Source organism: Chenopodium quinoa, unplaced genomic scaffold (genome assembly GCF_001683475.1).
Source record: "Chenopodium quinoa cultivar QQ74 unplaced genomic scaffold, ASM168347v1, whole genome shotgun sequence".
NCBI lineage: Eukaryota > Viridiplantae > Streptophyta > Magnoliopsida > Caryophyllales > Amaranthaceae > Chenopodium > Chenopodium quinoa.
In genome coordinates, this window is record NW_018745003.1 from 2,087,235 (window position 1) to 2,100,839 (window position 13,605).

The following is a 13,605-nucleotide window of genomic DNA, read 5'->3' on the forward strand; positions in this document are numbered from 1 at the left end:
ATGATTAATCTACTCGTAATACTCGGAGTCTTAACAATCCAAATGTTTATTTCCCTCTTATATTTGAACTATCAGACAAACTCTACTAGCCTACTATAAAAAGCAAGCGAAGTTGCCAAACTTTGCCGATGTCTTTGAAACTCTCTGCAATTTCTACACCTTCATTTTCACACAACAAAATTCAACACAATTCGCATTTCCCCCCAAATTCTAGGGTTTTCTCTCTCCAATTTCGTGCTTCTATGATGTCGCTTTCTTCTCAAGCTCATCCTCCGACTGTTCGTCCGGTCACCATTCCCTTCTCCGACATCCAAGTATTGTTTCTTCTTCAGTTGTGTTTTTCTGGTTTAAATTTATCATATATTTATTAAGTTTATTTGATTATTGCTCATTTTTTGTTGGAATATTATTTGTGATTGAATATGAAGGATAAGAACGAGGATTTGTCAGCTTTGATTGAAAAAGGTTTTGGACCTAACGGACTCGGGATTATCTCAATTTCCAACGTAATTATTTTCATAATTTCACTTGTTTGTTTAATTATTAGTATTTAATTTCTTAATTTTTATGTTTCTCTATTCAATTTGCATTTTAATTTAGAAGTACTATCTTTGATCAAACTTACAAGGCATTAGGTGATGAAGATGGAGGTTATATTTATAAATAGTATAATAGAGGATACACACGGCCCTATCGGTACGAGTCGAATTATGATTTAATTGTCGAAATTAATCATGGAGTTGAGTCTTAAGAAGTTATAGGGCTTGTTAACTTTCGTTGACCTTCTTAAGATGATATACTTTGTATCATGATTCATGGTGCTCCTAAGATAACAATGCACTACCATTTCCTTTATCAATGACCTTGCTCCAAATAGGGTAGATGACTTATGACTATAACATCACCACTCCCAAAAGACACTAGTGCTTCCTAAAGCTTGACATTGGACGTGACTCACGTGAGACCGTCATGTAAAATTGGAGTGTAAAGGTTGTAGTAGGAATGTTGATGTTTGAAGGCAGTACAGGGATCCATGTACACTATTGTACCATATCCCCATGTAGCCCATACTTGTTCCTTTTTGATGTTGTCATGCTCAAAGAATGATAAAGATCAATTTTCTCTTCTCGAGGTTAGATCTGAGAGTTCATTGCATTAGTTTAGGTCAATACAAGGCTCTAGCTTCAGTCATGTTTGATACCTTATCTAGGTTTTGTCATAGTGGAATCAACGTTGTTAATTGCAATTGTCTGCAAAGTTTTAATTGGTGGTTTTATAATACACAATTGCCCTACATACTTATTGAGTTACTGGTCTTGTTCACATGTATTTTATATCTCTATGTAGGTTCCAGGTTTTTCTTCATTGCGCCAGACTCTTCTCCGTCTATCACCCAAGTAAGAATTCGATATTGTTTTTCAATGTCTTATGTAACGACAAATAATATATGGGCATTTGTCAAATAAATTAGGAGTAGAGTAGCAGCACAATTTGGATAATCATGTTCTGCATATTTAAATTGTTTTCAGATTAGCAAAACTTCCTGAGGAAGAGAAGAAAAAACTTGAGGATCCTGATAGCAGGTAACTGTCTAACAAGACATCTAGCTTTTTGCACATTAAGCCATGTTCCTTTCTTTTAAGTACTCCTATTTGCAATTTAGTCTATTGATTGTTCCTTAGTGTTTAAAGTTTATCTTTCTGCATGATACATTTTTCTTTGCTGCTGGCAATAATTATGTGAAGGTAACCCTCGTTATCGTACCTTGTTTGGGAGCATATATAGATGCATCCAGATATTTTTAATGTAATTTAAGTATTGTGTTGCCACTGATTATGTTTAGGTGTTAGTTTTTAGAGATCATTAAATCCTCTTGGCAATATTAAGCAAAAAACCAACATCTTTTCAAGGATCCCAGATCTATATGCTATATACTGTCCATGTAACAAACCTGCAGTTTAACAGCTTTTGGAGCTGAAATCCATATCTCTTGATTGGCTTCCATTCTTTAGCATAGGCATCTTACGAGAACTTTTATTTTCAAATAAGCAATTCCACTATAAGGTCTGTAACCTTGCACTTTTTGTTTCATGTGTTATATAGTCTTTTAACTTAATGACTCTTCAACTAAAATATTTAGGTACAACTTTGGTTGGAGTCATGGGAAAGAAAAGCTTGAATCTGGGACTCCTGGTAAGTGATTCCATCCCAAATTTAAATAAAGCTATAGACTCTTGTTTACTTTGCTATGGAGCATAGATTTTGGGAGCTCTTCTCATCAGACTTAATAATGAAAACACAAATATCTCGTGGGGCAAGGCTTGATACTTTCCCTTAGCTGAGGGTTGCTGTTTGTTAAGGGCTCAACACGCAAGCAAGCAAATAGTATAAAGCAAGGGAAATGATTTGGCAGCGAAAGGAATGATTTTGATTGATAAATTAGTATCTTGAGGATACAACTCTTCAGAGTATCTTGAGGATACAACACTCCAAAGTATCTTGAGGATACAACTCTTCAAAATAAATAAGTCTAATCACATGAACTTCTACTACCTTAACCTTCTTTATATATACAGAGCAATTATAATAGTAACTTGCATTTAATTGTGGTTTTTTCTTCATTCAAGCTGCAGTCCTGCTCCACTACCATGGGTGCTTGCCCCCTTCCCTTCAGAGAATCAGAACAGTCACAACAACTACTTCCTTTTGTCTTATTGCGCCACTTGGCCCTCTCTTCCCTTGCGACTTGTTGTGGCTGCTGCCTTGTCTCTCTTGCACCTCTGATAGTAGTGTTGTATAGGTGGTTTGGCTGCTGAGTTCATTACACTGTTGAACATATACTTCCTTTTGGAACTCTGCATTATTGAAAATTCCCCTTTCTCATGTGTTGTGCTTTCATATCAGCTGTTTAATAGTACATCAATTTCACTCTTAGGCTTTAAAGAAGATCTGAAATCCCAGATCCATAAGGAAATGAAGGAATAAGAAAGCAGAATGATTGAACCCAAAATTTGGCAACATGGAAGGGCCTGACATCTTTTTATTTCATCTTGCCAGACCTATTTGTTGGGAAAGGATAGCTAGATCATTTTGTGTTCCCTATTCCATCTCGCTGCCCTCTATCAGTCTTTTCAAGGCAGACTGTTCACTGCTAGCAGGTGCTGTAGCCGCAGGGCCTCTGTCACATGTAGTCATGGTTACACTTTGACAAGCTGTGATCCACATTTGTAGTTTGTGCATCTTGCTATCCATAGCCTTTATCTCAGATCCTTATGAGTTGGTCCAATAGTGACTTGGCATCGTTGGCAAATCTCACTTGAGCTACTATTTCTAAGAACATTCACATGAACAAATATTATAATTGACGCAGGGTCCTTTAAAAATTATTATGAAAGAAATTGGAATTGAAGAGGTACATCTTCAATGATAAATTGAAAACTGCTTCAAACAGGAAAAAATCATGAAATTTGTTTCATTTTTATCTAATTCCCCCTGATTGGTTAATTGTTAGGCTTATGATTTATTGCAATCACGGAGAGAACTGTACCCTTTTAGTGAAAATAAACCTCTGACTAAGACTCTGAGAGACACAGAAAATTTGTGCTTGTTTTTTGAATTATGACGTTACAAAGGAAATCAGATTAATTGCTGTTACTTGTTAGTTTGGTCTTGGAAGAATCGGTGAAAGTCAAACTTTTTCTATAAAATATATAAATCCCTTGGTCACTCTGCATGAAATTATATTTGATGTTACCTGTGAATAACATCTAAGTATTCCTTTATGTGTATATAGTATGTATTACGTGGAGAATTTCTCTTAAATTCTGTAAATGTTTTCTTATCCATGCTATTCTTCAGCTATCTTCTGATTGTGTTGCCTTTCTTCTTTATGCTGCAGATATGCTGAAAGGATCATTTTATGCAAATCCTCTATTAGATGTACCTACGCTGGACCAAGCCCTTATTCAAAGGTAAAAGAGGTCAGAAATATTGGTTTTGTGTGCTTTTTTTTTTTCATGCCACTGCTGCCTTTGCTGAAATATAGGCATAATTACGGTTTTTCAGTGAATATAATCATCCAGTATCATTCTGCTAAAGCTTCTTATTAAGAAAAAATGGCCAAGTCACAGGACTCACAGGAAAATATGGGTGATATAAGTATTTATTGTAGTTGTTTTGAACTTTTTGAAGTACTTTGGTTGGCAATTGAAGTCTCATAGCTGTGAATAACCTGTGAATTGAAGTAATTAAAGCTGTACATGGTGCTGGCCTGCTAGGTGTGGTTACATAATATTATTTATGTTTCATTAGTAGAAATAATCTAAGTAAAAAAGACTAATTAAAGGTTAACATATGGATGGTAGTCTATATCATGAGAGCAGTGAGGCACCCACAAATTTTGGAAAGCCCTTACCTCCGTGTATCAAATCTCAAAACAGAGGGGTAACATAGAGTGCCTCTTCCAATAAAAAGAAGCAGGTTCAATTTAGACTGCTGTTGTGCTGTGCTATCTCATGCTCTTTCTGAACTTTTGACTGTTTTGAATTTACTGTTGTAGTCATTTTGTTAGAATATTGAAAATCTTGGGTTTTCATATTTCTATTTTAATGTTGTAGATTCTAATACTTAATGTTGGAGGGTAAAAATTTGTCACAGTTTGGAATTTATGCGGGTTAAGGTCTTAACTCTTAAGGACGGTAAATTGGAGTATTGGACCACAATAGACCTTGTTTGTGGAAGGATCAATATGGTCGGTAGATGTAGTTGAAGGGAAGAATTTGCAAGGCCACAGGCTTATTTTTGTACATGCATTTTTTTGATGGGTTTATCCAGGTAAGAAGGTAAACTCACCTTAAACCTTTTAAAAATTCACACAACCCCAGAGAGGTCCTTCGAAAAGTCACCTTCCTTTATGCAATCACTATGCTGCTGCATCGAGTGTCAGAAGTCTGGCCTAGAAATTGTGGTTCGATTTGTATATAGACAGTCATTTTTTCAGGCCTATTTGCCTTGTATGAAGTTTTCTACTCATGAGATTTGGACGAATCAGCTCATTGTGTCATAAATCTTGATTTGTTAAGGGTTAGACTGTATATTGCACGTTGGTGCAGTTTTGGTAGAGCATCAGTGAAATATGGAATATAAACCTAGGATGATCAGTGGCTTTCTACGTCCAGTTTGTATAAAGAATCACCTCAATAAAAACATGTATCTGACAAGTAATTAATGCATTATTGCTTCACTGGTTTTAAGCCATATGTTCTCAGTTTTTAACCTAAATCAGGGTATACCATAATTAATAACTTATTCTCTATAGTTAAGATGTCCCATACTTGGATACAATCTTAAGCAGCCACTCATATTTTGCTCACTCCCTGCCTTTTAGGTACCCAGCATATTGTGGGCGAAATATATGGCCCGAAAGTGCTTTGCCAGAACTAGAAGTTGGTAAGTTTGTCCAGCGCAGACACTTACAAACATATATATCTTGCGAATAATCTATACAGTGTGTGGCTGTTGATTAGATGCCGTTATTGTGTTTTTCCATTTTTAGTTGATGTTGGTTGAAATATATAGTTATGCTGCATCACCAGGAGGTTTTTTTAGATTTTTTTAATATTATTTTATTGTAGGTCCCCCTCCCCCCCCTCCATTTCTATCAGACTGAATGTATATATGATCACTGTTTAGACTTTTAGAGTATGATAATCAACCGTAGGCAGCTGTTGATTAATTGTGGAAATGAGTACTCTAAATTCCCTACCTTCTTTTTCCACATGTAATCGAATTTGGCTTAGTTTATACCTTCATAGGCAATCAATGTTCACTAAGAACATTGTTATACTTCATATTATCTTCTTTGATACCACCTCAATATTTTGTTTTCTTCCCTCCAATTTTTTGTGCTATCTCTCTGCTACACTGCTTTATGTCTCCCCCCTTTTCTTTTGTATGTGCTTTCAAGCTTTACATAGCTGATCTTGATAAAAGCTTTGTTAGATGCTTATATTATGCAAGGATTACATGTTGGAATGTATTGTTCCCTGGTTTATCTACACTGGTTTTCCAATTTTAGATGATAGTTTCATTAAACCTTTTAGTTATTCTAAATTTTGATTCATACAAATCATTATCTTAATTTTGCAGTCATTGATTACTTCTGATTCTCTATCTTATGGTTGGCTATGAATTATTAATTGCCTCTTACTTTGATAATTTTGATCTATATTAAAAGTCTGAGCTTCACTTCTGTCAATTTTGTATCTTTGTACTTATTATAGTATTCTAGTATTCCCTTGTCTCGCAGATGTAGCAAATTCTGAATTAGAATGTAAATTACTGTGTTTTTTTTTTTTTTTTCTTTTTTTTCTTTTTCTTTTTTCACCCTCCATTTTTCTTGTAATATTGTGCAGCATTTAAAGCAATTGGAAGGATAATGCTTGATGTTGGCATGATGGTAGCATATCACTGCGATCGATATGGTATATCCTATATAAACATTTCATGTCTTACAGTATCCCCGAGTCTGTTGCTTTATACTTCATCTCTTGTGAGTTTTAGTCTTGCAGAGTTGCAGATCTATATTTCTGATGCACAGTTGTATGGATTTAGATATGTTCCTGTTAATATCTCCAATTCTAGCATAGTAATTTGTTGAATTTGTTCTCTCTGCCTTTTTTTCCTATATGTTACTCATTATTTTGTATATTGCTGTTCCTTTCAGCCGGTACAATTCATGAACTCAATGTCTTGTAATTTTTGACACAAATTCACCTGTTATATTGATCTAGCTTAGGCATCTGCAGATTTCTACTCATTGAGGAATGAGAACTCCCTCGTGTTCCCTACTTTGACTTGACACATTTGCCAATTCACAACTTTGACATCAATTTGTAAATCTAATAACAATTGATGTATTGAGAAAAATGTTATAACATTTGTTTTATATATTATTAACAAAAATATGTTAGAATATATATAAATACTGCACAAATCAAAGTGGAACATGTAAAAATGAATGAAGAGAGTATTTGTTTTTTTTATAATTTATATGGTTTTGCAAGGAACGTAACCAGGCCTCCTATTACAGCAACTTATGCAAGGCGCAAGTGTGGAAATATTTGAAGCAGCATGGCTAGTGCATTTCAGTTTTGGTTAAGGGCATTCTGTTATAATAATAAATTCTGTTATGGGGGCTTATTAGTCTTTGTGTAAAACAGAATATAATTCTGTTAGGGGGCATGCTTAGGTGTGCTTAGGAGTGGGGTAATAGAGCTATTTAAGCTGTAATGAGGGTAATTAGTGGGGCATCCAGAAAGTGTGTAGCTATTGTGGAGAGCACCTTCCTCTCAAATGAAGGCCATCGTTGTGCTGTAGGATCACACTGATTTTGCAATACAACCATTAGTTACACCAATCTTCTCTCTCTCTCTCTCTTACCTCAAATTTCCCCTGTTTTTTTTTTTCTGAAATTAACCCAATTCCTAGCAGGTTTTTAGTTTCCTACTTTGGTTTGCTATTAGAATGGATGATAAAGAACAGGCTAAACTTAGTTGTTCATGTAATCGAATCTCCCAGAATAGTGCTTCTGATACCATGTTGTAATGAACTGCTGAACTGGAATATTGGACAGAATACTAAGGAAAGAAGAGAGTGAATCTGATTGATGAAATAGAAATACAATGTAAATGATATTCAAGCTTTCGAGAGGCTTTCCTTGTCAGATTCTCTCCCAATTACTACTAAAATAAAATGAAATAGTTCAATATATTTTCCCATGCTCTCTCTCTCTCTATTGACCGACTAATTCCCTCCTGTTACTGATTTTCCTGTTCTTGTTGCTCAAGCTACCTCTAACTGACATATAATGACAATTCCTGTTTTACCTTTTTTATAAGCCTGATGCATTACATTTCAGCCACAGATTGGTTCTGTTATTCATATATATACCCAAGTTTAGGCAAAATGATTTTGTGTTTTAGGGAAAGTTTGTGTATGTGAATCTTCTTTTGTTTTGTTGTACAGACATTAATGGTTTCTTGGTTTGCATTTTATTTGCAAATTTTGCAGTATCTGAAGGCATGAAAATTGGCAAAGATGAAGGCCTTGAACAAATAATTCATCGTTCACGCTGTCATAAGGGTCGGCTTCTTTATTATTTCCCGACACAAGAGAGGTGAATTAACGTGATGTCCTAATATAAAGAAACCTTGTCTGCATTAGCCTTCCAGTTATTATTACCATATTAGTAGGCTTTCAGAGTTTAAAGTGAACCATCCGATAGTTAGGTGCGTACTACTCGTCTGCTTAGAATATTCAAAACTAAGGAGTCAAGAACTTGTTATCAAATTTAGCATTTGGCACTTTTCAATTAGAAAAAGAGTGCATCTGTTATTCTGTGTCTTCCAGATTTCTATATTCCAAATTTTGTAAGAGAGTTGGATTGTGCTATACTTCGATTTGTCTCAAGCTCTTGCCGTCATTTTCAATTGTATGTGTAAATGTGAGGATAATTTACCAACTAGCACGTCTTTTGGCAAGTTTCGGAATGTGAAAAATTAGTAATGTAGCAATTCTTCATGAAGGAAGTATCTCTGTATTTTGTTTAGTTTTGATATCGTTTATCTTGGGACCATTTACTTGTTGCTAATGAGCATACATCCAACAGTGATCGTTTGAAAGATGACTCAATGTCTTCCTGGTGTGGATGGCATACTGACCATGGTTCCCTTACAGGTTAGGAATTCCTCGACAGATCTGATGTACTTTTATTACTTTTATTATCAAACATTGATCATTTTTCTTAATTCTTCTGTCAATTGAAAATTCATTTTTTTTTTAACACTTGCACTATCTCTAGAATGCCCAACACCTCTCTGTCTCTTATATTCCCTACGTTTTCCTTTTTGTGCCATCCCTTTTTATCTGCTACATCCTTAGATGGTAAGATTTTTATCTAAATTTTGGCCCTGCCTGCTCATTTTATTCACTCTACTTTCACTCTCCTTTAAACCGTGTACAACCCTCATGGCCTCATGTACAAATAGATAGGTACGAGGGAGTATGCTTTTTGTAAGAGACTTACCTTGTTTAGTTGAGATAATGAGCGTTGCTGCTAATTACATATTTTTCTCCTCCATTTTTTAAAACATTTTTTCTACTGCGGTGAACATGTGGATATTTGAAGAGGGTTTATCAGATGCGGCTTGAAACATCTATTGCTTGTGATGGAGGTATACTATGCATAAGAAGTCATAGACTCATAGGTTGATTTGAGGTTCATTTGCACAAGGCACTTTTACTTGATAAATCTTAAATTATAAGTTCCCACATTAATTTATAGGAATCCAACTTTGCAGTGCTGGTCCTGCTGGGTTATGTTTTCGTTTCTCCTTTACCTTGTATAAATTTAGAATATCCACCCATTTAGAAGCTTTTGGATCTTGCTCCTTTAATTGCATGACGGGCATAGGTTTTGACTTTGCTGGGTCATCTATAATTTTTCTCATACTTTTCTGCATTGTAGTGGCACCACCTGTAAATAATTTTGGTTACTGTGACTCTTGTTTCTTTTCATTATTTCTGCTTATTTATTCCTTTTTCTCAGATGCGTAAGTTTGGTTTTGTAGGTCTTACGTGTGGCATGTTTTTGAAAGATGGAGTTCAGGTAGCTTGTCCTGATAGAGCTGCTGGTCTTTATGTAAAGACCAGGAATGATGAAACGGTCAAGGTTTTCCTTTCTGTTCCTGGTTCTCCTCTTTCTATTTCATGCAGACACTACTTCAACTAAATAATAATAATAATGCTCTTGTAATAGCTAACCTGTCTTTTTTATGGATAAAATAGTTTATTTATTTATTTATTTTATTTTTTATTTTTTTATTTTTTATTTTGCAGTCACTGTCAATTGCACATAACTTCAGTATTGAAATAGTGAAACCAAGGGGCACTTTACTTAATTGGTCATTTTATTTGTCTTGTAATTCTTTTTGATGCTTTGTGTACAGATACATTTAGAGTACTTCCACCAAGAAAGACAACTGTAACCACCAATACGTTGGTTATGAATAGGTCTATGAGAAATGTTTAATTTTTTTGCAGTGTTATGTAGATTTCACAGTAAACCTAATTGATATAAAGAACGGTAATGAGACGAGCAACATTTAACCATCTGTCTATCAAAGTTGTACTTAGCATTAGTGACACGAGCTATGTAACTCATGATTAATAGAGTAAAATAATAAAAAACAAAAAACCAGGAGTGCATATGCAGAACTGCAGATTCTTGAACCATTAAGTGACGTGTCGTGGTATCAGAGACCAAATGCATTTATCTCCTCAATACCTTAGATTGAGACATTGACCATTCTATTTGTAGGTTGTGTTTGGAGAAGATGAAATTGCATATCAGATTGGTGAAACAACTGAAATTCTTTCAGGAGGCTACCTTCATGCTACGCCACATTGTGTTCGGGTACTTGATGCTACTCTTTGTTTCCTAATTACTTTTTTGTAATGTTGCTTAGATTTGTTTTCTGTTTTATGTGGGGTCATATAAACTTTGCAAATCACTTTCATTTTCAGGCACCAAGTGGCAAGGGGATATCTGGTCTTGAACGGTCAACTTTTGCATTATTTATGCAACCTGACTGGTATGCTATCCTTTTAAGAGGGAAATTGTGTTAATATCATCTGTATTTGTTCAAGCTTCAATAATATATACCCCATAGTCACAATGAAGGAAGGATTTGTATTCTTGACACGTTAGGCTCAGCCTTCAATGTCAATAACCTTGAAACAAGCTCTTCAAAGCCAATAACTGTGAAACAAGTTCTTTTTCTTTTGACTGGACCCTGAAAAAGCTTGCTTCATGAAGACTTGACATTAATTTGCTAAGAAATGCTCCATTCTGTTAATTAATGAAGTCATTGCTGATCTGTGTTTAATGATGTTCCTGGTTTTGTAGGGGCGAAAAGCTTAAATTTCCAGACAATATACATATCCACAAAGAGGTAATTTTTCTTTTTCAAGTTTTATCCTTCTTTTTGTTGTGGTAGTTTGTCACGTCTGTATAGTTAAGTGTTATTAGCTTTCTGATATTGAAGGCCATTGCTTTGTAAAATTGGAAGAAATGCTTCATATCGTGCTTGCATTGAGCAGTGTTTTTATCTTAAAATTCCATGAAAGCATATCAGGGTCCAATTTTTTTTTTATGAATTTTGCTCCTGGTTCAAGGTTATATATTGAGGGAATGGCAGAATGATACTGTATTTCTATGTATGGGGTAAATGTTTATAGCATTGCATCTACTTCCAAATTTACTTTGTCTGAAAATCCATCTCAACTTATGTTTCTCAATTATGGATGACATTAATTGTACGAAAGAAAATTCAAGGTTGTGTAGTATGACAAAGTAACTATCAAAATGCTACTGTGTTACAGATACTATTCATACTAATGAACAAGATGAAAGTGGAACTATTATTCTGGGACATTGGAACTTGCTGTTGCAGATTATCTTTTAATTAGCATCTCTTTTCTGCTCATTATATTGTTAAAATTATGCCATGTATTTATGAACTGATATTTAATCTCTACTTTTTTGCCAGTTGATACCTTCAAATAGTACCCTCACATTCGGAGAGTATACAGAGAAGCTTTTGGACAAATATTACCACCTTAAAACGCGATGAATTGCTTACTCATAGCCGAGCATATGAGCACTGGGGTAAATACATTTAGGCATTATTTAACTTCCACAGTTCAGGATCTCATGACTTTATGAGTTATGACTCTTATAGTGTATCCTTCAAGTATAGTTTAATTAATAATGTAAATGCCAAACTGCTGAACATGACATTATTGTTATAATGTGATTTAGAGACTGTAAAGTTCCAAATTTACATGAAAGTCTTAACTTGGTATTGATACTGATAAGCTTACCTATAAAGCATTGCTGATCAAGTCCAGCTTGGGCTCATTCAGGTCAGGTTTGGGCTGCCACTTTCCTGGTCCAAATATTCTTTTCTAGATCGAATCAGTCACAATCCCCCCAGATTGATCGCGCCTGGCCTGTTCCAACCTGGGTCTGTGCCAACTTTTTGGTCCAAAGTCTGACCCGCCTTACCCCATGATCAGCTCTACAAATGACTTAGTGCCGTAGACGTTCCATTGGCGGCGTTTATGTTGGGAACGTTAATTGCATCACTATCACAATAATGCCATTCATGGCTGGCCATTAGCTAGGTTGTTAGTTACTGTGCTATAGTAGTCAAGCTGTATGTGCTTTTGTTTCTTATACTGTATGTTCTAGATATTTGCTTCCATATATACCAGTGAATAGTCTATTATTGTGTTCTTCCTGGAAAATACTTAAGTTTTGAGCACATGTAAGTTGCACTAGCTAAATTGTTGGATAAGGTAAGGTAGGACCAAATTAATGGCTCTCTTTATATTAACAAAAAAAGGGTGATGTATTTTAGAATATAATTTCTAGAATATAGTTTCATCAAGTTGACTAGTAGGCACCAGGCGGCTTAATGGGTAAAATCATCATCAACTTTGGCTCGTTGCATATATTCTGCCTACATTTTGACCATTTTATCATAACCCCTAACCCCTTTGTATAAATTATTCTACAGAGCCAATATATTATACTGTGGCCAAATTTTAAAGCCGACATTATTAATGCCTAAAGTGGTTGATGTGGAAAAATACAATTATCTGAAATATACAAAATAAAATAAGTAATTGTTTGGTAAGAAATAAAAAATAATAAAAAAATTCCTCTCTTACCATGTGTAATACAATTTCTTTTAATCCGATTTTAGTTGGTAAGCAAAATTTTCTCACTAGTTACGGAAGATGATAAATTCACTAGAAAATCCCATATATTTAGAACTTGTATGTGAGAATTTCTTAAAAGGAAATAACCGTCACGAACTAAACGAGGTAGCGGTAAAATAAATTTAACTAAAACCTCTATAGAAAGGTGATTAGGATCACACTTGATCCTCCTTGAAAATGATTTGCAAACCACTTATTCCAAAAAGAAGAATAAAACATGTTTGGAGTGCTCTCAAAAACAAATTGGATTACGTGGATGAGACGTGGAAAGAGGTGTGATACGATCATACAGTTAAAAAAAAAGTGTCAAAATCAGTTGGGAACTTTTATAATTGCTGTCTTACACGACTCTTCATTTACACACCTTTTTGTTAGTAGTAAGTACATAATATAAGTGATGTAATTCATGTAAGCAATAAGCATTATATCACGTTGATGTAATTTATTTATTTAAGGACCACAATATCAACTTGTCAAGTGTCAACAAAGATTTTGTATAAATATATGATTCTGATTTTTATGTTTGATTCATTCAACATTTCAACTCTATTTCTCAACCAAAATTTTAACACACCTTCCTCTGTTCTTTTTTTTCTCTGCAGTCACCATGACATTTTCCTACCTCCTTCCTTCACAAAGATCATTGCCTCGAGGCCAACGCCACCGGAAAACCAGCTTCAGACGGCGGTGTTTATCGATTGTCAAGCAGCAGAAGACGAGGGTGTATATTTTACGACGTTGTGTTACTATGCTTCTTTG

The 13,605-nt window shown here is 34.8% G+C and overlaps 1 protein-coding gene across 2 annotated transcripts; it reads left to right on the forward strand.

Annotated features, from left to right (window-relative positions):
• Positions 1-56: 56 nt before the first annotated feature.
• Positions 57-13,534, forward strand: LOC110707836. Of its 2 annotated transcripts, XM_021885896.1 has the most exons (16): positions 57-314; positions 429-506; positions 1,348-1,397; positions 1,530-1,583; positions 2,141-2,193; positions 3,899-3,971; positions 5,387-5,448; positions 6,414-6,482; positions 8,071-8,176; positions 8,669-8,736; positions 9,630-9,730; positions 10,379-10,474; positions 10,585-10,652; positions 10,967-11,012; positions 11,610-11,728; positions 13,449-13,534. In XM_021885896.1, exons 1-15 carry the CDS (start codon positions 129-131, stop codon positions 11,691-11,693), a joined length of 1,194 nt encoding a protein of 397 aa, XP_021741588.1. In that variant the 5' UTR covers positions 57-128; the 3' UTR covers positions 11,694-11,728; positions 13,449-13,534. The 2 variants fall into 2 exon arrangements, with proteins under 2 accessions (XP_021741588.1, XP_021741587.1); XM_021885895.1 differs by lacking the exon at positions 13,449-13,534 and having other exon boundaries at positions 58-314; positions 11,610-12,357.
• The last annotated feature ends 71 nt before the right edge of the window (positions 13,535-13,605 follow it).

What these genes read in the sequence shown, in the direction of transcription:
- LOC110707836 (XM_021885896.1), top strand. Translation starts at nt 129, where the DNA reads ATGTCTTTGAAACTCTCTGCAATTTCTACACCTTCATTTTCACACAAC. An exon ending in CTTCTCCGTCTATCACCCAA is followed by an intron (nt 1,398 to 1,529) that starts GTAAGAATTCGA and finishes AATTGTTTTCAG; the next exon opens with ATTAGCAAAACTTCCTGAGG. An exon ending in GCTTGAATCTGGGACTCCTG is followed by an intron (nt 2,194 to 3,898) that starts GTAAGTGATTCC and finishes TTTATGCTGCAG; the next exon opens with ATATGCTGAAAGGATCATTT.